Source organism: Loxodonta africana, chromosome 13 (genome assembly GCF_030014295.1).
Source record: "Loxodonta africana isolate mLoxAfr1 chromosome 13, mLoxAfr1.hap2, whole genome shotgun sequence".
NCBI classification, from domain to species: Eukaryota; Metazoa; Chordata; class Mammalia; order Proboscidea; family Elephantidae; genus Loxodonta; species Loxodonta africana.
In genome coordinates, this window is record NC_087354.1 from 82,911,287 (window position 1) to 82,933,794 (window position 22,508).

General features: G+C 37.2%; 1 protein-coding gene across 4 annotated transcripts in view; it reads left to right on the forward strand.

The window, feature by feature from the left end:
* The window catches only part of GRIA2 (glutamate ionotropic receptor AMPA type subunit 2), a 222,428-nt gene that overhangs the window by 126,188 nt on the left and 73,732 nt on the right, over positions 1-22,508 (forward strand). For all 4 annotated transcript variants that reach the window (XM_064267640.1, XM_064267641.1, XM_064267642.1 and 1 more), the window contains 2 exons: positions 14,670-14,866; positions 21,821-21,874. In XM_064267640.1, coding sequence (XP_064123710.1) covers positions 14,670-14,866; positions 21,821-21,874 — 251 coding nt within the window. The remainder of the gene's footprint in view (positions 1-14,669; positions 14,867-21,820; positions 21,875-22,508) is intronic.

Sequence of the window (22,508 nt, forward strand, 5' to 3'; positions counted from 1 at the left end):
AAAGGGCATCCTTGTCTGGTTCCCGATCTCATGGGAATGCTTTCAGGCTCTCTCCATTTAGAATGATGTTGGCTGTTGGCTTTGTATAAATGCCCTTTATGATGTTGAGGAATTTTACTTCTATTCCTATTTTGCCGAGAGTTTTTATCATGAAAGTGTGTTGAACTTTGTCAAATGCCTTTTTTGCATCAACTGATAAAATCATGTGATTCTTGTCTTTTGTTTTATTTATGTGGTGGATTACATTAATTGTTTTTCTAATGTTGAACCATCCCTGCATACCTTGTCTGAATCCCACTTGGTCATGGTGAATTCTTTTTTTGATATGTTGTTGAATTCTATTGGCTAGAATTTTGTTGAGGATTTTTGCATCTATGTTCATGAGGGATGTAAGTCTATAATTTTCTTTTCTTGTGGTGTCTTTACCTGGTTTTGGTATCAGGGATATGGTGGCTTCATCGAATGAGTTTGGTAGTATTCCATCCTTTTCTATGCTCTGAAATACCTTTAGTAGTAGTGGTGTTAACTCTTTTCTGAAAGTTTGATAGAAGTCTGCAGTGAAGCCGTCAGGGCTGGGGCTTTTTTTGCTGGGAGTCTTTTGATTACCTTTTCAATCTCTTTTGTTATGGGTCTATTTAGTAGTTCTACTTCTGTTTGTGTTAGTTTAAGTAAGTAGTGTGTTTCTAGGAATTCATCCATTTCTTCTAGGTTTTCAAATTTGTTAGAATACAGTTTTTCATATGATTCTTTTAATTTCAGTTGGGTCTGTTGTAATATCACCCATCTCATTTCTTATTGGGATTTTTTGCTTCCTCTCCTGTTTTTCTTTTGTCAGTTTGGCCAATGGTTTATCAATTTTTTTGATATTTTCAAAAAAACAGCTTTTGGTCTTGTTAATTCTTTCAATTGTTTTTCTGTTTTCTATTTCATTTAGTTCAGCTCTCATTTTTATTATTTGTTTTCTTCTGGTGTCTGAGGGTTTCTTTTGTTGCTCTCTTTGTATTTGTTCAAGTTGTAGGGATAGTTCTTTGATTTTGACCCTTTCTTCTTTTTGTATGTGTGCATTTATTGATATAAATTGGCTTCTGAGCACTGCTTTTGCTGTGTCCCAAAGGTTCTGATAGGAAGTATTTTCATTCTCATTGGATTCTATGAATTTCTTTATTCCATCTTTAATGTTTTCTATAATCCAGTCTTTTTTGAGCAGGGTATTGTTCAGTTTCCAAGTATTTGATTTCTTTTCCCTGCTTTTCCTGTTATTGATTTCCACTTTTTGGCCTTATGGTCAGAGAAGATGCTTTGTAATATTTCAATGTTTTGGATTCTGCTAAGGCTTGCTTTATGACCTAATACGTCATCTATTCTAGAGAATGTTCCATGTGCAGTAGAAAAGAAAGTATACTTGGTTGCTCTTGTTTGGAGTGTTCTGTATATGTCTATGAGGTCAAGTTTGTTGATTGTGGCATTTAGATCTTCCGTGTCTTTATTGAGCTTCTTTCTGGATGTCCTGCTCTTCACTGAAAGTGGTGTGTTGAAGTCTTGTACTATTATTTTGGATCTATCTCTCTCACTTTAATAGGCAAAGCAATGTCAAACATCAAATATCCACCTCTCCACTGCACAGCTGAAGTGGTTGGAGTCTGCCAACAAGGGCCTATGCTACCGAAATAGGCCCACATGGGTCCATGCAGAAGGGAAAGGTGCTCAAAGTCCACGGATGGTTTATGATTGGACAGGAGCTGCTTCTGTCCTGAGCTCCCCTGGTTAGTGGAGCTAGCAAATTATCCTTTCCCCCAGTTGCAAATTTTTTCCTTCCCCAAGGCTAGGAGGATGGCTCTAGTTGCTCAACAGGGCCTATCTCAGGCCCAGGGAATTCAGCCGCTGAAGCCAGCTTGGGGGTGGTGGGGCACAGTAAAATATACACAAGTACTTAGCTTTTGCGAAGAGCCCCGTTATTCTCAGGTTTCAGAGGTGTGAGTAGGCTGGGTGGCTGGGTGCTTCTCCCTGAGGAAACTGCAGCTGAACGCTAGTACCTTCCCGCTGATGCCGCCACTCCAGGAATGGTGCCTCAGGGCTCCCTGGAATTCAGGTCCAGTAACTCCCCTTCGCTTCTGAACCATCTCTTCCTCCCCCTGCCCCTCAGTTCATTTTCTAAGCTTGCCTTTGAAGCTCAGGGCTCCCAGCTTGTCATATATATACTCTTTTCACTTGTTTTTTTGCGTGTTTATTGTAAAGAGGGCTCACCAGAAGCGTCTGTCTATTCTGCCATCTTGTCCCCACCTCAACATGATTGTTTATCATGGGACAATTCTAATTATCATCCATGTTGGATAAAGATTTAGCTCATTATAGTAAGTTTATTGGGGGCGAGTGGGGTGGGTTTTACCTCACTTCATGATTCCCATACCTCGTGTTGTGAAGTTTAGCATTGGCAGATTTGCCTCATTTACATATTGTAGAATCCCAGATTTTCTTAAGCATTCCTGGATCTATGATTTGGCTTTAGTGAGTGTGTATACCTCTCTAAAATTATATGAAGCATTTTGTGTGTATGTTCATGTATGTATTTTTTTTAAAGAAAGTATCCCTATGAGATCCATAGACCAGCCCAAAAGGGTTAAGGAGCTCTATTGTAACAGTACATAAGTATCAAAGTCAGCTCCTCAGCAGTTTGCTTCTTGGAATAATTAAAGGTTCAAATGAAAGTCAGAAGCCTGTTTTGACCAAGATAGGCACCTTGTTAACCTGCAAGGGCATTCAAGAAAAGAGCCGGCAGTCAGTCAATTCTCCATTGATTTGTTTGTCACCATTTGCTGCAGTGATTCTGAGTGAGGAGTGCTCAGGCTAGGTGTCTGATTCTCTGTCCCATCATCCTAGTCGTGGTAATGAGACCATTCAGTGGAAAAGTGAGTCAGCACTCTGCAAGATTAAAAAAATGAAAAAGTGACGTCAACAACTTTTTCTTCCTGCTTTGAGAAGGGAGAGCGTTGCTGTTCCCGTGGGGAATGGAACACTAAAACGTTGAACCACTTAGAGTAAATATGGATTCCAATGTGCTTGGTGATTCTGAAACACACCTCTTACTAATGTGATAAAAGTGCTTGTAAAACTAATCTTACTAAATTCTACTTTTTTTTTTTTCTTTGCTCTCTGTTAACTCACTTAGGACTCTGTCATGTTAATAAAACCAGCTAGAAACCTCAGAGCATTCTTAACACCTCCTTCACCCTTGCACCGTGCTGACGTGATTTCTACCAGCTGAATAATTTCCTATCGATGTCCTCTGTTTTTATCATATTATAGCAGTCCAAGCCACCTCTGTGCATTTAGTACCTTGTTTCCCCACCCCCATGCTTGTCTCTCTTTGATCTGTTTTTCAAAATATAGGCAAGATTATCATTTTTAAAATGCTATTCTGACCACATAACTCCCATGGTTAAGTCAATGGCTTCTCATTATAATGAGGGTAAAATTGAAGAAAAAGAAAAAAACTTAACATGGCTTTAAGGTGTTATAGTATCTGGTTCCTGCCCAACTCTCCACCTTATGCTCCTGTCCTGTTCACTCACTAAGCTAAACCTACCTGATTTTCTTTCACTTTCTCAGATGCTGCAAACGCCTCCCCCCTAAATCTCTGCAGGCATCTTTCTAATTCTCACTCCTCCTTCATGTCTCAGTTCATATGCCATTTCCTCAGGGATGCCTTTTACGTATTTTCTCCCAAAGCACTCTCATTTTCTCCTTCATGAATTTATTTGACATTCTTATCACAGTTTATAATTAATAGTTGTGTTCATTCTTTATTTCTAGAACAGCTCATGACACTCCTGCTATGTTCTGGGGACTATTTTAGTCACATGGGCTAATGGCTATGTTTTTTATTTAAGGCCTGGCTAAAAAAAAAAAAAAAAAAAAAAATTTTTTTTTTTTTTTATAAGCTCCAGGAAGACAATGTCCAGGCATGTTTTGTTCACTACTCTACACTTGGTCCTTAAGATAATGCTGCAACAAAGTTGATGTTTCATACGTAGGTCTTAATGAATGAGTCAAACATCTATGTATTTTGAGCTTGAGATGGTATTAGAAGTTAAGACTTGGTAATTTAAAGGACCAGAAGATAAATTCTTGCATGTATCCTTTTGGTTTTCACTGTTTGACAAGGTTGAAGGCGGCATTTTTAGTTTAGGAAATTGTTTCACCCTCATCCTCACCCTCACTCACCCACACCCTTTAATTAAAACTGAACTTTTGAGAAAATTAAAATAGACAACAGCTGACAAACAGAAAAAGAGAAACTCTAGTGTTTAAAGAGAGACAGGCTCTGGAGAATTATCAGATGAATGTGGATAAATTCATGTACTTGTGAACGGAATCTGGGAAATTTTGAAATGGTTTTATTAATACTTTAAACATATTAAATGAAATTACAGGGATGAGATAATCTCCAATCATTGAATTATACAAACTGATTTGCTTTCAAGCGCATTTTCTGAGAGATGACCATTAAAGTGATAATATTAAGTAATTACACATTAAAGCCAAAAATGACCTTAGGGATACATTTTCAAGATGTTATCAAGTAGTGCTGTTTTTTTTTTTTTTTTCCGTTTTAAAGTAGCACTGATGTTTTAATATGAAGGGTATTGTACTGGTATTACTCTGAAACTATATTCAGATATAAATATGTAAGAATCTCAAAATACTGTCTATAGACTTGGCTTTTTAAATGTTTTATTTGGCACATAGAAATAGAATTTTTGCCCTATGATTTCTTTCCTATATATCACTTAATTTTTATGACTTTGTCATCATATTCCTTTAAAAAAAACTTATTCATGAATTCATCATGTGACCTGGGTTTTTTTTTTGGTCTTTAACCAATTTCTGTTACACATCCAGGTGGTACTTACTCACTGTTGGTTTTGTATTATGTGGGGAATGCACCTATGTTCCCAGTATCTGTATTGTTCATGCCTTTGACACAGATGCCATGATTTCATCTCTCAACTTTCATCTCTACATGCCTTAATTCCAAACCAGTTGGTCTGTTTTGATGTGACATTTTCTCCACTTCTATGATTATACGGCTTTATTCAGTTTCTAAATTTTTTGCTTTTTCTGAGAGTCTAGGTCAGGCAGACATATTGTTAAATTTTAATTTCTAAGTATATTCAATGAGGCTTTTTTGAACAGCATAGGCCTAAGTGTAAAGATGGCCCCCCAACATCCCGCCCTGATTATGAGCTGTGTGTTTTCATTGGACTGCCTTTAACTGTAGCTTCAATTAAACTATTCCTTCATCCCAACTATCCACCCAAAGCCTGAATAACAAGGGAGCTGTAACCAAGGGAGGATATGGGTACCTCCCGGTCTTTGTACAGAAACGTCTTTGACTAATTTAAATTCACTGGTGGGAAGAATGTTGAAGCTGTTCTCACCTGGTGCACGTGACCTTCTAGAACTGCTGGTGTCTTCTCTTTCCAGGGGGCATGTGGCAGCAGCCTGGCACTGCTTGATTATCTTGTACCCTTCCTAAAAGCCGCGTATTATTACTCTGTAGAGAGTAGGTAGACAGATCTTTAATACATTTTCTAACGATAGCATAGCTTACCTATGTTAATGCATTAAACATTATAGTTTTATCTTTAAACATATATGCAGCAAATCTGAATCAGGACTTAATAAGAGCATGGTTTTTACTTATTGGTTCAACATCAGTCAGGTAAAGTAATACATTTCTATAGACAGCAGGTAAAACCGGAACTAATGCTTTGCGGCTTTGCGTCCTGGTTTTAAATTTTAGCAGTGTTATATGTCCTCAGGAGGGAAGGCACGTTGATCCTTGTTCTATGCATAGAACAAAAATACTTCCAAATTATAAATTTCTTCTCAGATGCCCCGAGAAAGCCCATGAGGGAAATGTATGTTAATCTAATCCAGCCAAGGCATGCTGCCATGATTTAGTGATCATAAATATTAACTTCTATGCCTGAAAGAATGAAAAAGTGCAGTGAATTTTAAATGAAGCAAAGAAAATATTTTTAAGAAAAAAGACATGGTCTGAATGAAATATTCCTATTGGCAGTAATCATTCTTAATTTCACCCTTTACAGTACAAAGTAAGACCGTTTAGATTTCACCTGCTTTTAGGATGATGGCTCTTCTGTAACTCTCCTACAGTATTACTAACACTAGCTCAAAATGAGAATATGACCTACTGCTAGTAATACCTTGAAAGACATTTAGGGGAGCTGTCAGGTTAAAAATATAGAGCTATAAAACCTGTTGCCATTGAGTCAGTTCCAACTCAGAGCAGCCCTATAGCCCATCATTGAAAATTAGACATATTCAGAAGTGATATAATCCAACAATACTTTATAGGGCATTCTATATTTAAGTCAAAAGATTGACAATTCAGTAGAATTTAGAAAATTTTACACTACAATATGTCTGAGGTTTTTATAACATATTATTATGTTTTGTATGTAATTATTAGAAGGGAATTCCAGATTTTTTCTATATTTAGATCATCAACTGTGTATCACAATGATTTTCTTCTCTCCAAGCAATTTAATAATAAGAAATCAGTCTTTGATATAATAATTTAAAGTACCCTGATATAATAGTATGGATATTAGAGCTGAATGATCACTATGTATAAATGTATATTTATATACAACTATGATTGTCTACACAAGTTTATATTCTGAATTAAGTGATGAATGTATTTACAAGCATTATTTTGTGCCGGTTTGTGTAGAAGAGAAGAGGTATATCTCAAGTAATAATTTTTCCCCTAATTAGGATATGGTACTGTTATGATTTGAGTTGTGTCTCCCAAGAATGTATGTCAAATTGGCTAGGCCATGATTCCCAGTATTGTGTGGTTGTCCTTCATTTTATGACCTGATGTAATTGTCCTATGTGTTATAAATCCTAACCTCTATGATGTTAATGAGGCAGGATTAGAGGCAGTTATGTTAATGAGGCAGGACACAATCTACAGGATTAGGTTGTATCTTGAGTCAATCTCATTTTGAGATATAAAAGAGAGAAGCCAGCAGAGAAGAGAGGGACATCATTACTACCAAGAAAGAAGAACCAGGAGTGCTCCATGTCCTTTGGACTCGGAGTCCCTGCACTGAGAAGCTCCTAGACCCAGGAGAAGATTGATGGTAAGACCCATGGAGATTTCCAAGGAGTGATGGGGCCACAGGTGTGGAAAGGAGACAAGGACCCTCATGGCACCCTGAATTTGGACTTCTAGTCTCTTAAACTGTGAGCGAATTAACTTCTGTTTGTTAAAGCCATCTACTTTCGGTATTTCTGTTACAGCAGTACTAGATAACTAAGATGGAAACCTTAGTGGCGTAGTGGCTAAGTGCTACAGCTGCTAACCAAAAGGTCAGCAGCTCAAATCCACCAGGCACTCCTTGTAAACTCTATGGGGTAGTTCTACTCTGTCCTATAGGGTTGCTATGAGTTGGAATCAACTTGACGGCAACGAGTAGATAACTAAGAGAGAATTTGGTACCGAGAGTGGGGTGCTGCTCCAGCAGATATCTACAACGTGGAAGCAGTTTTGGAATTGAGTAATGCGTAGAGGCTAGAAGAGTTTTAAAGTACCTAATAGTAAAAGCCTAGCTTGCCTTGAAGATACTTAATGGAATTATAGACATCAAAAACAATTCCGGTGAGTCTCAAAAGGAAGTGAGGAGACTTGTAATGCTGGAGACGGCAGAGATGACAAGAAGAAGCAGCAGCAGAGAATGGTGGCAGCCCAGGAGACCATCATGAGATAATGTGGGAGCCAACCCACAGAGTGAGAGAGCTGAGTTTCTTAGAGCCAAAGCTTACTGGCTAAGTGGGGTGCATCAGGGCATCTACTGGAAGAGCTAAAGAGCTTTGTAACACTTGCCTGAGCAGTGAAGAGGCCCAAGAGGCTTGAGGGGCTGAGGGACCTAGTGTCATAGATTGAATTATGTCTCCCCAAAAATGTGTGTATCAACTTGGCTGTGCCTTCATTCCCAGTATAATGTGGTTGTCCTCCATTTTGTGATTGTAATTTTATGTTAAAGAGGATTAGAGTGGGATTGTAACACCGTTACTAAGGTCACATCCCTGATCCACTGTAAATGGAGTTTCCCTGGGGTGTAGCCTGCACCACCTTTTACCTTACAAAAGATAAAAGGGAAGGGAAGCAAGTAGAGAGTTGCGGACCTCATACCACCACGAAAGCAGAGTGTGTCCTTTGGGAACCTGAGATTCCTGCCTTGGGATGCTCCCAGACCAAGGGAAGGTTGATGATGGGGACCTTCCTCTAGAACTGACAGAGAGGGATGGATGGCCTTCCCCTGGAGCTGATGCCCTGAATTTGGACTTGTAACCTGTTGGACAGTGAGAAAATAGATTTCTCTTTTTTGAAGCTATCCACTTGTGGTATTTCTGTTATAGCAGAACTAGATGACTGAGACACCAAGGAACCAGGAAACAGAAGCTGAAGAGACAAGGAGCACAGAGAGCAGAGCCACCTAAGTTTCAAAGGGTAGGACCATTACCTCTGGCGTCTCAAAGAGTGGATCCCAGCCTGCTGGGTGTCAAAGGGAGAGTCCATGGCCTCCTAGGTTTCAAGTAGTCATATCTTCACCAACTCAGTCCTGGAGTGTGGGACTGCTGTTCATGCGTGCCAGTGAGATTGAGCCAGATCCACTGCCCAAAGATGAGGGGGCTGGGTTGCCAGGCCCAAGGGGCAGAAGAAAGGGGCCTGCTGGGGCCTAGGGGGTAGGGTTAACACTCAAATGGACTAGGAGAATGTTCCATCCTAGTGGACCTGGAAGGCAGAGAAGAAGCCCAGGGCTGAGGTGCCTCCACTTAGAATCCAGAGAGTGTGGCCAGTACCCAGAATCTGGAGGACAGGGCCATTGCCTAAATCATCTCAGAGAACAGAGGATTATTCCCAAGGCTGAGAGCTAAAGTGATGTGTTCTGCTTGGTTTTGGACTTGGTTGGTACCTTTATCCTTTCTTTTCCTTCAATTTCTCTCATGTGTAGTAGAAATGTCTACCCTATGCCGGTTCCACCATTGTACTTTGGAAGCAGATAACTTTTAGTCTAGATTTTACAGGTGAAGAAGAATTTTACCCCAGGTTGGAAATTTCACTTGGAGTTGATTTAAGACTTTTGAGTTGATATTGGGTTTTTTTTTATGATAGGGCAAATGTGTTTTACATGTGGCAAGGACATGAATTTTGAGGGGCAAATGGTGGAATATTTTGGATTCAGGTGTGCTCCCCACCCTCCCCAAAATGTGTGTCAACTTGTCTAGGCTATGATTCGCAGTATTGTGTGATTTTCCTTATTTTGTGATCTGATGTAATTATCCTGTAAGTTTTAAACCCTAACGTCTCTGATATCAATAAGGCAAGGTTAGAGGCAGTTGTGTTAATGGGGCAGGACACAATTTATAGGATTAGGTTATATCTTGAATCGATCTCTTTTAAGATATAAAACAGACAAGCCAGCAGAGAGGAGAGAGACTTCATAATCACCAAAAAAGAAGAGCCAGATGCAGAGGACATCCTTTGGACCATAGTCCTTGTGCTGAGAAGCTCCTAGACCGAGGGGAAGACTGATGACAAGACACATGGGGATTTTGAAGGAATGCTAGGCCCACAGATGTTGAAAGGAGACAAGGACCCTACAGCCAACAGAGAAAGCCTTCGCTAGAGCTGGCACCCTGGATTTAGACTTCTAGCTTTCTAGATTGTGAACAAATAAATTTCTGTTTGTTAAAGCCATACACTTGTGGTATTTCTGTCATAGAGGCCCTAGATACCTAAGACAGGTAGCAAGAGTACCTGGGTGGTGCAAATAGCTAATGCCCTCAGCTGCTGACCAAATGGTTGGACGTTTGAATCCATTAGAGGCACCTCAGAAGAAAGGTCTGGTGATCTACTTCTTAAAAATCAGTAATTGAAACCCCTATTAATTACAGTTATACTCTGACACACATGGTGTTGCCATGAGTGAGTTAACTTGGCGGCAAATGGTTTACTATGAGACCAGGGACCTGAGTTTGCATGATGTTTGATGAATTGAGTTTTACCTCAATAGTTGTAATATAAATTTCCAGTGATTTTTAAGTGATCTCTTGGTTGGTGGCACAAACTGTTTGCTCTTGAGTGCTAACCTAAAAGTTCAAACCCAACCAGTGGTAACACAGAAGATAGACCTGGTAATCTGGTTTTGTTAAGACCACAGCCAAGAAAACCATATGGAAGAGTTCCATTCTGTAACGCATGGGGTTAGCATGAGTCAGAGTCAAGTTGAGGACAACTAACAACAATGAGAGCTGATTTTAAAGCAATTAGACTTAATTCAAAGCTCTTTTAGTGTGGAGTGAGGAGGTCAAGTTGAGAGAGTGTCTGAGAGGGTCAGTTACTATTACCAAAACATCAAATCAAATAATTTGGGTTAATGGAGCCCTGACGGTGAAAGGTTAAGTACTCAGCTGCTAATGGAAAGGTTGTAAGTTCGAACCTACCAGCCTCTCTGTGGGGAAGGATGTGGCAGCCAGCTTCGGTGAAGATTACAGCCTTGGGAACCCTGTAGGGCAGTTCTACTCTGTACTATAGGATCACTATGATTTGGAATTAACTCAATGGCAACTCTTTTCTTTCTTTCTTTTTTTTTTGGTTTAAGCATGGGGTTAACAGTGTCTTCACATTGGAAGTAAATCAAGCCATGGTTTGTGAATTACTTCTGGCTGGCTAAACCAAATTCATCAAGTCTGATAGCACAATTTGAGCAGTTTACCTTCTTAATAAAGGGATGTAATTATTAATCCTGAGAGTTTTGGGAACAGAGAATACACACTGACTGTGTGTTACTGTTGACACGCAGACTGAATGAGCTGGAAAGCCTGTCATCCTTTAAATGCATTCTTGTTGATTTTGTACATTATTTTCATTTTCTTTGGCAAGGTGAACTGCCAATAAATCTTAAATTTAGAATTATTTATGGATAAAATACATTTACAAATGACCATTTATATTTAAAATTCCTTGCAACATATGTTGAAAGATGGAACATAGTATCAGAGCTTCATCACTTTAACCTTTGATATAAACCAAAACAAACCCACTGCTGTCGAGTGGATTCCAACTCATAGTGACCTTATAGGACAAAGTAGAACTGCACCACAGGGTTTCCGAGGCTATAAATCTTTATGGAAGCAAGACTGCCACACCTTTCTCCCGTGGATCTGCTGGTGGGTATGAACCACCGACCTTTTGGTTAGCAGTTAAGTGCTTTAACCAGTGCATCACCAGCATAGGGAGTATCACCCATGGATATAATGTTTTTAGGGAGTTGTCAAGAGAAAATTGTGCAATGATTGGAATGTGAGAAAGTTGGAGCAAGAGAGTGAAAGAGGTTAGGAAATTTAGTTCTTTTTCCTGCTTGGAGAAGAAACCTGATAGACTTAATAGTTGTTTTCAAGCACACTGACAGCTCTTGAATTGATCATGATTACCAGCTGTGAGTGCTCTGCCTCCACTAATGATGAAAAACAGGAAAGGAATTTGAATTGTATCACAGAAAGATTTAATATATTGAATGTGAACAAAAATTATAGGCCATCCATGACACGTTTTAAAGAAGTTTTATCATTGAATGTTTTCCTCGTGGTATGTGACTGCTGTTTAAATCATCCCCTGAGCAATTCAGGGTTATTTGTTTATTTTTTGTTACAAGACTAGATGGAGAAAACTGATTTTTTTTTTTAATTCTCTAAGTTCAGATTATAGTTCAATTTTCCATTTTGAAATAAAAGCAAATAAGTTATTTTTAAATGTTCTTTATGAAATATTCCAAATAATGAAATAAAAAGAATTATATGAAGACCCCTAAGAGCCCTTAACCCAGCTTTATTAATGATAAACATACAGGCAATCTTATTTTATCTATATTTTCCCTCCACCTGTCAATTATTTTAAAACCAATACCGGCCATCGTATCGTTTCATCTGAAAATATTCCAGTATGTATTTGGGAAAAATAATGTTCTCGTTTTAAACATAACCACAATATAATTATCATACTTAGGCAAATTAACAATGAGTCTTTAATAACATCACTTTTTTTCACAGTTTGTTTGAATTAGAATACAAATGAGATTCATATGTTGCAATTGGTTGATATATCTCTTAAGGCTTTTATAACGTAGAATTTACCACAGTCTGGATTTTTATGATTGCATCACTGTGGTGTTTAACATATTTCTGGGCCCCATTTATTCCCTATAAGTTAGTAATTAGATCTAGAAGTTTGATGAGATTCACTTTTTTTTTTTAAATATGAATCCTTCATAAAATCCAATACCATATCCACTGCTGTCAAGTCAATTCTGACTCATAGTGACCCTTATAGGACAGAGTAGAACTGCCCCATAGGGTTTCCAAGGAGCACCCGGTGGATTTGAACTGCCGACCTTTTGGTTAGCAGCTATAGCACTTAACCATTACGCCACCAGGGTTTCTGAATACATCATAAAAAAAACATAGAAGGTATTAAGTTCTTGGCACTTACAGGTACATAATATTTGCTTGTCTTTCTACTGTTGTTAGCAGCAATTGATGATTGTTGCCTTGATTCATTAATTGACTTGGTGTTACGAGATGGTTATAATTTTAAGTAAAAAAAAAAAAAATCCAGTGCTGTCGAACCATATTGAGAGTAATAATGAGTTAAGAGAAGCTTATTTTTGGAACTAGTCCAGCTAATAAATAATGAAGGAATATAGACTTAAATATATATTTTTATATTCCTTCATTATTTATTAGCTGGTCTATTTCCAAAAATAAGCTTCTCTTAACTCATTATTCTCATTATTACTCTCAATATGGTTCATCTAGGAAAGGCAGGAAAATGCTTGTTTTTCATCCCTTATTTGCCAGTTTTCAAAATAATGAGTTGGCTCCATAGCATCCTTCAAAGGCAACCACGTATTTTAAAAAATATCATTATGAATTCAGGGATTTAAAATATTTTATGTACCTGGGTCATTTGCAGTTATTATTATTATTGATATTCAAATTGCCCCATCTTTAATTAAAGAGATTTGCGTCCAATTGGCTGCTGAGTGCTTTGACACAATGCTGATTGTTTTGTATGGCCTCCTTCCTATCTGGTATCACAAGATGTTCTAGGCTCATCTGGTACAGTCTTCAGCCAATATTTGAATCAATAAAAACTTTAATGATGTTTTCCAGGTTGAAGTGGTTTAGAGCAAATTTAGAAAGTATGTTTTGCCATGGTGAATGAATTTAAACAAAATTTAGCACATGGATGTAGGTTCTACAGAGATGTTATATTAGGTTGTACAGAGATGTTATCATGTTAGGTAGATCCCACATTTTATAGAAAGATGCACATTTTGAGAAAGATGCAGGACTTTCTGAAATAAGGAGAATGATGCGATGACTCCTGAAATATTTTAGAGCCTGGATTTTGTGTTGTTTGTTAAACTATTAACAGAAATGATGACTGGGGTTGACTGATACACTTGAAAGGATGTGGAAGAGAAGTGTACGCACTTTTCTAGTTTTAACTTTCAGGAATTAGAGCTGCTAGTTGTTTTCCCTCTCAGTCCTAGATATGAGGTCATATATGAACAACTGAAAATAAGAGTACACATTTTCTAAGTCATGTGATTCTGTAAGTAACAAAAATTAAAATAAGTAATAAATAAAATCATTAGTAATAATACATAGTGAAGTGATCTTATATTTGGCAGCTGAAATAAATGTAGCAAATCTGTTGTAGAGGAGCTGTCACCATCTAGCTAACAGGTGAACCTTTTTTTTTTTTAATGTTTTATTCTCTAGAGGTTCAGTTCTGATAATAAAAAATAATACAACAGAAGACTGGAAAAGAAAAGTGCTGAATGGAAAACAATAGGAGGAAGTATAGTGGCATCAAAGAGATTTTTGGGTCTTATTCTCACATAAAAACAAAAACAAAACAAAACAAAAAAAAACACATGGCTGTCCAGTGGATTCTAACTCATAGCGATCCTATAGGACAGAGTAGAACTGCCCCATAGGATTTCCGAGAAGAGGCTGGTGGATTCCAACTGCCAACCTTTCGTTAGAAACTATAATTCTTAATCACTGAGTCACCAGGTCTCCATTTTATACTCACACAGACTCGCAGAAATTCATCTCACTAAAAACGCGCCCAAACTCTCCAGCAGTTAATATCAGATGATAATAGAATATCATATACATTAAGTATTTTTTTTATCCCATAAGAGAAAGAAATTTTTATGATAATGAATTTTGATTTCTCTTAAACCATATTAAGGACACTAAAACGTCAGTAACATCCAAAAAGACACAACTATGAGAGCTTAAGAAGGGGGATACTACGTTTCCCACAAACAATGCCTCCTTTGGTCAGAACAACGGTATTTCAGTAATGGAGTTTCTGATGTGAAGCGGGAGTGAGTAGATGCTGATCAAGAGCATAGCTGTCGTTATGCTTTAGCAGTCAACAGTCCCTTAGTTCCACACAGATATCAGCCTTAAAAAATATTCACTGAGAGTTTCACGACACGATGCAGAGCGGCTCAAGTATCCTTATCAGTCATTGTTTTTCTTTGCCTCCACAGGCTTATCGACACTGCAAGCTGTGCTGGATTCCGCTGCTGAGAAGAAATGGCAAGTGACTGCTATCAATGTGGGAAACATTAACAATGACAAGAAAGATGAGACCTACCGATCACTGTTTCAAGATCTGGAATTAAAAAAAGAACGGCGTGTAATCCTGGACTGTGAACGGGATAAAGTGAACGACATTGTAGACCAGGTTTGCCATCCCCTGTTGTCTAATGGCACCATATGTAGAATACGTGTGCAGCGTCAGCGTTTGCAATGAGTATTTGTGTCATGGTGCTTCATCAGCACCTTTTACACTATGGGTTATGTCGGATGCAGCAAAGATGATCATCAGTTAAATCATCTCCGGCTTCAGTTAGCCGTAGAAGATGGTCTTCAATAAAGCTGACGCCTCATACTAGTTGTTAAATAAATTCAATACATAATTACTGACTTCTACGTTTTACATGATGAGTGCTGCCTTAACCTTTGATATTTTTAATTGAAAATTTAAAAATTAATTCTTATGAACATTTTTACATATAACGAAGCAGACATGCATTAAGTCAAAATGAGACTGCATCATAAGGGAGAGGAGTAATTCATTAATTCTTTGGAAATACGTGGTTATTTCAAACACAAGAGTACTGTGTGGTGCATTAAGCTATATTAGTGTCTAAATGGATCTTTGTTTCCACAAAGAGCATGTATTTATTTTGCTAAGAGGTAATTTTTTTTCTTCTCTTACATAGGATTTGTGTCACTATAAAACATTAATGTATAAATTTAGAATATGTAGGAAAGATACATCTACGTTTTATTCACAAGCTGAGGGTAAAACAGATGAATCTATTTGGCCTGTTTGAAAGAGTAACATGATACCAGAGATAAGGATTTTTTTACCTGTGCTCACCATACTACCTAGCTTCGTTTAAGATCTTTCAGGGTAGGGTAACCATGCAGTAAAGTCTTAGATAAAAATGAGACAAACCAGGGATGATGATGAAACAGTGTCATGATTTACTGAGTACGGTCTCCTTCACTGAGTGTTTCTGTTCCAAGTTTACATATAGATCTAGATGGATCTATCGATCTATCTGTCTGTCTCTGGCTATCTGTCTGTCCGTCCGTCCATCCGTCCATCCACCCGCCCCCCCGGCGCCCCCCCCCCGCGCCCCTGCCTCCCGCGCCCCCGCCCCGCGCCCCCGCCCCCCGCCCACCTGTCCATCCGTCTGTCCGGCTATCTATCTACCTATCTATCTATATTATGGTCTCTGCTAGTTCTTTGGAATAAGCACAGTACAGGATTGGGAGGAAAACACATGGTTGGGTATGTATTCCTTGGTCCTTCTAGCTTCGAGGGAAAAATGAAGTTGATTAATTTGTACAACCAAAAACATTCTGCAAGCATAAATGTTAATGAAGGCTTAATTGATATATACATACAGGCCCTATGACATAGAAAATGGATCACTCATGAAATATTGAAAAACTGAATAAAGCTAACTTGTTATGAGAAAGACCTAGGTGTTGTATGCCAGAGAGACGAACATTTTGGTAGAACCAGCTTTTATTCCAGCCTCAGGAGATGAAGTCAGGCTTCATTTTAACCTGGAGTCTCTTTTTCAAATGTGAACCTCATTTAAATTTCATAGGAGAGTCTCATTAAGACTGAATTTTAATAATACTCATTAGTCTTTGGTTTAAAAAATTTTAAGTATTCATGAAAACCTATATGAAAATAACTCCTTTTCCAAATCTAGGAGACAAAAACTACAAAAGAAACTGGGAATATATGTAAATAATATTTTGAAGCAAATACATGATCATGATTAAATAAATGTCAATATGAACATCCATTCAAAATGTGCGGAATATTTTGCACATATATCTGATTTTTATTTTCATAAGACCCTGACTATACTAAATTAGTACAGACAAGGGATGATTGTGTCATTCAGCAGATATTTATTGATGGAGTCCTCTGTGTCTGGAATGGAGGATGCAAAGAAAGGTGAGAAAGGGTGGTTTTTATACTGGATGAATTCAGTGTTTGGGGGGAAGAAAGGCATATACACACATACTAGTACAGTATCGCCAGTTATAATGCAAAATTGTTTATTGGAGCATGGGGGAGGGAGGATCTGTGGTGTGTTCACACAGACGGTGACACCCGAGCTGGCTTGGATTCATTCATTTGTTCAGTAATTTTCTCTGAGCATCTAACTTTTGCCAGAGAAGCACTGAAATAGATCCTAGGAAAACAATGTTAAAGAATACAGACAAGGTCACATCTAGGTGAATACTGATGTGGTTACAGAAATTAATACGTAATTACAATCATAAAATATATTATGAATGGAAAAGCAGGGTGCTATGAGATAATTCAAGAGAGAATTATTTTAGATTAGAATCTAATGGAGGGACTTGAAGTAAAATTTAAGAATATAATTTTTTAGATAAAAAGTGGGGATGCAGTACATGCTAAGAAAAGGGATACGTTTGATTTAGTCATTCAACCAATACTTAAAAGAAATCAGAGATGAGACAAACTCTTGGTTTTCGTAGTAGCTTCAAGTTAGCAATGTAATTAAACTGTATTAGACTATGGATATTTTAATATAATTTGGTAAAATCTTGAACTCTCTTATTTCTATCTGTGATTTTGTAGGAAAATGACTCAGCTATCAAACCATTTAGATATTAACATAAATTTTCATTTTTTTAGTGTAACACTCTTATTGTAAAGCAAAGATGTGGTTTGTATACGTGACACCAATTTTTGTAAAGAAATAATACCAAAAACTAAACCCATTGCCATGGAGTCGAATCTGACTCATAGCGACCCTATATGACAGAGTAGAACTGCCCCATAGGGTTTCCAAGGAATGCTGAACTGCCGACCTTTTGGTTAGCAGCCATGACACTTAACCTCTACGCAACCAGGGTTTTCCAATTAAAAAGAAATAGAGCTAGTGATTCTCACATACTGCCTTTCTCTCCATAAACACTGAACTCCAGTAAGTACTACTGTTGTTGTTAGGTGCTTTTGAGTCAGTTCTGACACAGAGCAACCCTACGTACAACAGAATGAAATGCCGCTTGGTCCTGTACCATCCTCACAATCATTGCTATGTTTGAGCCCATTGTTTCAGCTACTGTGTCAATACATCTTGTTGAGGGTCTTCCTCTTTTTCTCTGACCCTGTACCTTACCAAGCCTGATGTCCTTCTACAGGACCTGACCCCTCCTGATAACATGTACAAAGTACGTGAGACAAAGTCTCACGATCCTCACTTCCAAGGAGCACTTTGGCTGTACTCCTTCCACGACAGACTTGTTCATTGTTCTGGCAGTTCATGGTGTATTCAATATTCTTCGCCAACACCATGATTTAAAGACATCGATTCTTCTTTGGTCTTCCTTATTCATCGTTCAGCTTTCCATGTATGTGAGGCAATTGAAAATAGCATTGCTTGGGTCAGGCACACCTTAGTTCTCAAAGTCACATTTTTGTTTTTCAACACTTTAAAGAAGTCTTTTGCAGCAGATTTGCCCAATGCAATGCATCGTTTGATTTCTTGAGTGCTGCTTCCCTGGTTGTTGATTGTGAATCCAAGTAAAAGGAAACCCTTAACCACTTCAATAGTTTCTCTGTTTATTGCTTCAGTTGTGAGGATTTTTGTTTTCTTTAAGTTGAGGTGTATCCATACAGAAGGCTGTGGTCTTTGATTATCATCAGTAAATGCTTCAAGTCTTCTTCCCTTTCAGGAACAAGGCTGTGTCATCTGCATATCAAAGGTTGTTAATGAATCTTCCATCAAACCGGATGCCACATACTTCTTCATATAGTCCAGGTTCTTGGGTTATTTGCTCAGCCTACATTTTGAATTAAGTATGGTGAAAGGATAAAACCCTGACACACATTTCCTGGTTTTAAACCACACATAACACCCTTTTCTGTTGGAATAGGTTTGTTTTAAGGTTATGCATGAATGTAATTAAGTGTTCTGGAATTCCTATTCTTTTCAATGTAATCCGTAATTTGTTATGAGCCACACAATGGAATGCCTTTACATAGTCAATAAAACACAGTAACCATCTCTCTGGTATTCTCTGCTTTTAGCCAAGATCCATCTGACATCAGCAGTGTTTCCATGTCATCCTCTTCTGAATCTGACATGAATTTCTGGCAGTTCCCTGTCAATGTACTGCTGAAACCATTTTTTAGCTATCTTTAGCAAAATTTTACTTGCGTGTAATGTTAATGATATTCTTTGATAATTTCCACACTTCTTTTTTGGTTCACCCTTCTTTGGAATGTGCGTAAATATGGATCTTTTCTAGTTGGTTGGCCAAGTATCTGTCTTCCAAATTTCTTAGAGTAGACAAGTGAACATCTCCAGTGCTGTATCCATTTGTTGGAACATCTAAATTGATACTCTGTCAATTCCTGGAGCCTTGTTTTTTGCCAATGCCTTCAGTGCAGCTTGGACTTCTTCCTTCAGTACAATCGGTTCTTGATCATATGCTAAAAGGGTTGAATGTCAACTAATTCATTTTGGTACAGTGTCTCTGTGTATTTCTTCCATCTTCTTTTGATACTTCCTGGGTCATTCAATATTTTGCCCATTGAATCCTTTGAAATTGCAACTCAAGACTTGAATATTTTCTTTAGTTCTTTCAGCTTGAGAAATGCTGAGCATGTTGTTCCCTTTTGGTTTTCTAACTCCAGGTCTTTGCACATTTAATTATAATATTTTACGTTGTCTTTTTGAGCCATCCTTTGATATTTTCTGTTCAACTCTTTTACTTCATCATTTCTTCCCCTAGCTTTAGTTACTCTAAGTTCAAGAGCAAGCTTCAGTTTCTTCTTACATCCATTTTGGACTTTTCATTCTTTCCAGTCCTTTTAATGACCCTTGGCTTTCTTCATATATGATGTCCTCGATGTCATCCCACAACTTGCCTGGTCTTTGGTCATTAGTCAAACCTATTCTTGAGATGGTCTCTAAATTCACATGGAATATACTTAAGGTGATATTTTGGTTCTCAGGGACTTGTTTTAATTTTCTTCAGCTTCAACTTAAACCTGCATAAGAACAATTGGTGGTGTGTTCTGTAGTTGGCCCTTGGTCTTGTTCTGACTGATGCTATTTAGCTTTTCCATTGTTTCTTTCCACAGATGTAGTTGATTCCTGTGTTTTCCATCAGGTAATGTTCAAGTGTATAATCACCGTTTATGTTGTTGAAAAGGACATTTGTAATTAATAAGTTGTTGGCCTTGCAAAAGTCTATCATGCAATCGGAAGCATCCTTTCTATCACCAAGGTCCTATTTTACAACTGCAGATCCTTCTCTGTTTCCAACCTTCTCATTCCAAGCATTCCAATCACCAGTGATATCGATACATCTTGATTGAATGTTTGATCAATTTCAGACTGCAGAAGTTGGTAAAAATTTTCAATTTCCTCATCTTTGACATTAGTAGTTGGGGGTAAATTTGAATAATGTTTGTACTAAATTGTCTCCCTTGTAAGCACATGGATATTATCCTATCACTGATAGCATTGTACTTCAAGCTAGATCTTGAAATGGACTACTAGTATCACCATTTGAACTACATTCTTCTTAATTCCCCGAAGGAATACATGGATGATTCAGAAAGTAGAATATACTACATGTAGAGTCAACAGATATCAGATACCATTCAACCAATGCTAATAAATTTTTCATTCAGAAGAATATCTTTTCTTAAAAATTTTCCCTTTAAGGTGGAGACGGTTCAATTTTTTTTTCTTTCTAAAGGCAATTTAATTATGTTATATTAAAATAGGTTGGAAAACACTAGAAGGTCTAACTCCTTTCCAAACAGCTACCACTTAATATCAAGCACGTGGTGATATCCTTCCTAGAATTTTGCACTTGCTCTTTAAGTAGGTGCATCGCTTGGGAGCACTTGACTGCGTGTGGAATGAGGGAAAGTCAGGAACTCTTCCCCCAGGAAGTTAACATTTGGGTTGAGATTTTTGGGCCTGGACAGTTAAGTCAAATGTTATGGTGGTGGGGAGTACATTTCAAGTGGAGAAAACCATATATGAATCCTGAGGTGATGGGAAGAAGCATTTTGTGTGCAAAAAGCTGAAAGAGGGCTAGTGTGACTCTTGTGTAGATGTGGAAAAGAGAGTCTGAAGAAGTATGTAAATCTTTTGGACTCTGTAGCTTATTAAGAATTTGATGATTATGCTAAAAGCAATGGGAAGCCACTAAAACAGTTTAATCAGGGAAGTGAACTAATGATTTTAATTTTTTTCTATAGACCTGACATTTTATGCTTTCCATTGGTGTGAAAATTTCCTTAAAAGTAGAAATTACATTTGAATGTCTAAGTAGTAGGACTACAGCATGGCCCTTTCACCTATTTCAGCTCTCTTCATAATTGTCATTGATCAGTAAGAAGTCAAATTTATTCAGCCATAGCCAAAGCTGTTATGAGCATTATCAAAATAACCATTTGTTCCATGATGTGTCCATCTTGCTATTGATTTTCGGCTGACATTTTTGGAGAAAAATTAGCTTTTCTGATCTGTGCTGACTCAAATTGGAAATAATAATGTTCATTTGAACTACACCATAAACATTTCAAGATCCTTAAGATAGGAATATTTTTTTTTTGTAGATTCATATAAGAGTTCCTTTATATGCTCAAGAATATTCTTTTCAAATTTAAGTACTGCTATAAACTCTTGTGATTATTTTTGAGTCTAGATGTGTAAATATAAAGTCTCAGATGTTATTTTCAGGTATTTAATATTTTGTTAAAAATAACAAAAACAGATTTTGTAGAGATACAAAATATGACTTCTTAGGAATCAAAAAATTTTGTTGCTTTATTTGCATTATTGACAAAAATGAGGTAATTATTTTTGTTTAGTTACTGACTTCTTGACAGATAACATTTGAAAATCCCAAAAACTATTGTTACTTCTTTGTGAGATATCTAATGTCTAGATTTGAACATTATATTTTATCAAATGACTCATTGTAGAACATAAAAAAACCATAGTAGGTAAAAGTCCATTTTTCCTGAACCTGGTAAAATATCAATAATTTTACATTTATATTATTTTCACTTATTAAATAATAGTTTCTTTCTCTTTGTCAGGTTATTACCATTGGAAAACATGTTAAAGGGTACCATTACATCATTGCAAATCTGGTAGGTGAATTAATTGGTATTTATTATTTTGCTGGGGATGCCTATTAATTAAAAATTTGTTTCGAATGGCCAGTGTTTGTCAGTGGTGCTTTTAAAAACATAATTTGATTATATTTGATAGATTAGGAGTGACAATATTTTTCTAAATTTGCTATGTTTTAGGTTTACTTTCCACCTTACATTTTCTAATCTATTTCCTGTTCTTACAAATGGTGAAAGAAATTGTAGAAACATATTTCAAAATTTTTATAAGTTGTCTTAGAAGTTGTATTTTAACAAAGGGAAAATTTTCAAAAAATATATTAAATTTCATTTTCCTAATTTTTCTGTTACCGTCACAGTGATTTATGAACTTTACCCTCTGCATATTCTTTTCAAGTTTTTAATATATAATATTTGAAATGAATGCACATTGTGAGAATATATATTAGTGAAAAATTAAACCTGGAAATATTGAGAATAATGATACATTACATATTATTTATTTATGACTTCCTACTTACAATTAAGCAACACAGTGAAAATCGACTTCCTGTGAAAACCCAGTACCATTCATCTAGCTGGTTCCGACTCATTGTGACCCTATAAGACAGAGTAGAACTACCCCATAGGGTTTCCAAGGAGCTGCTGGTAG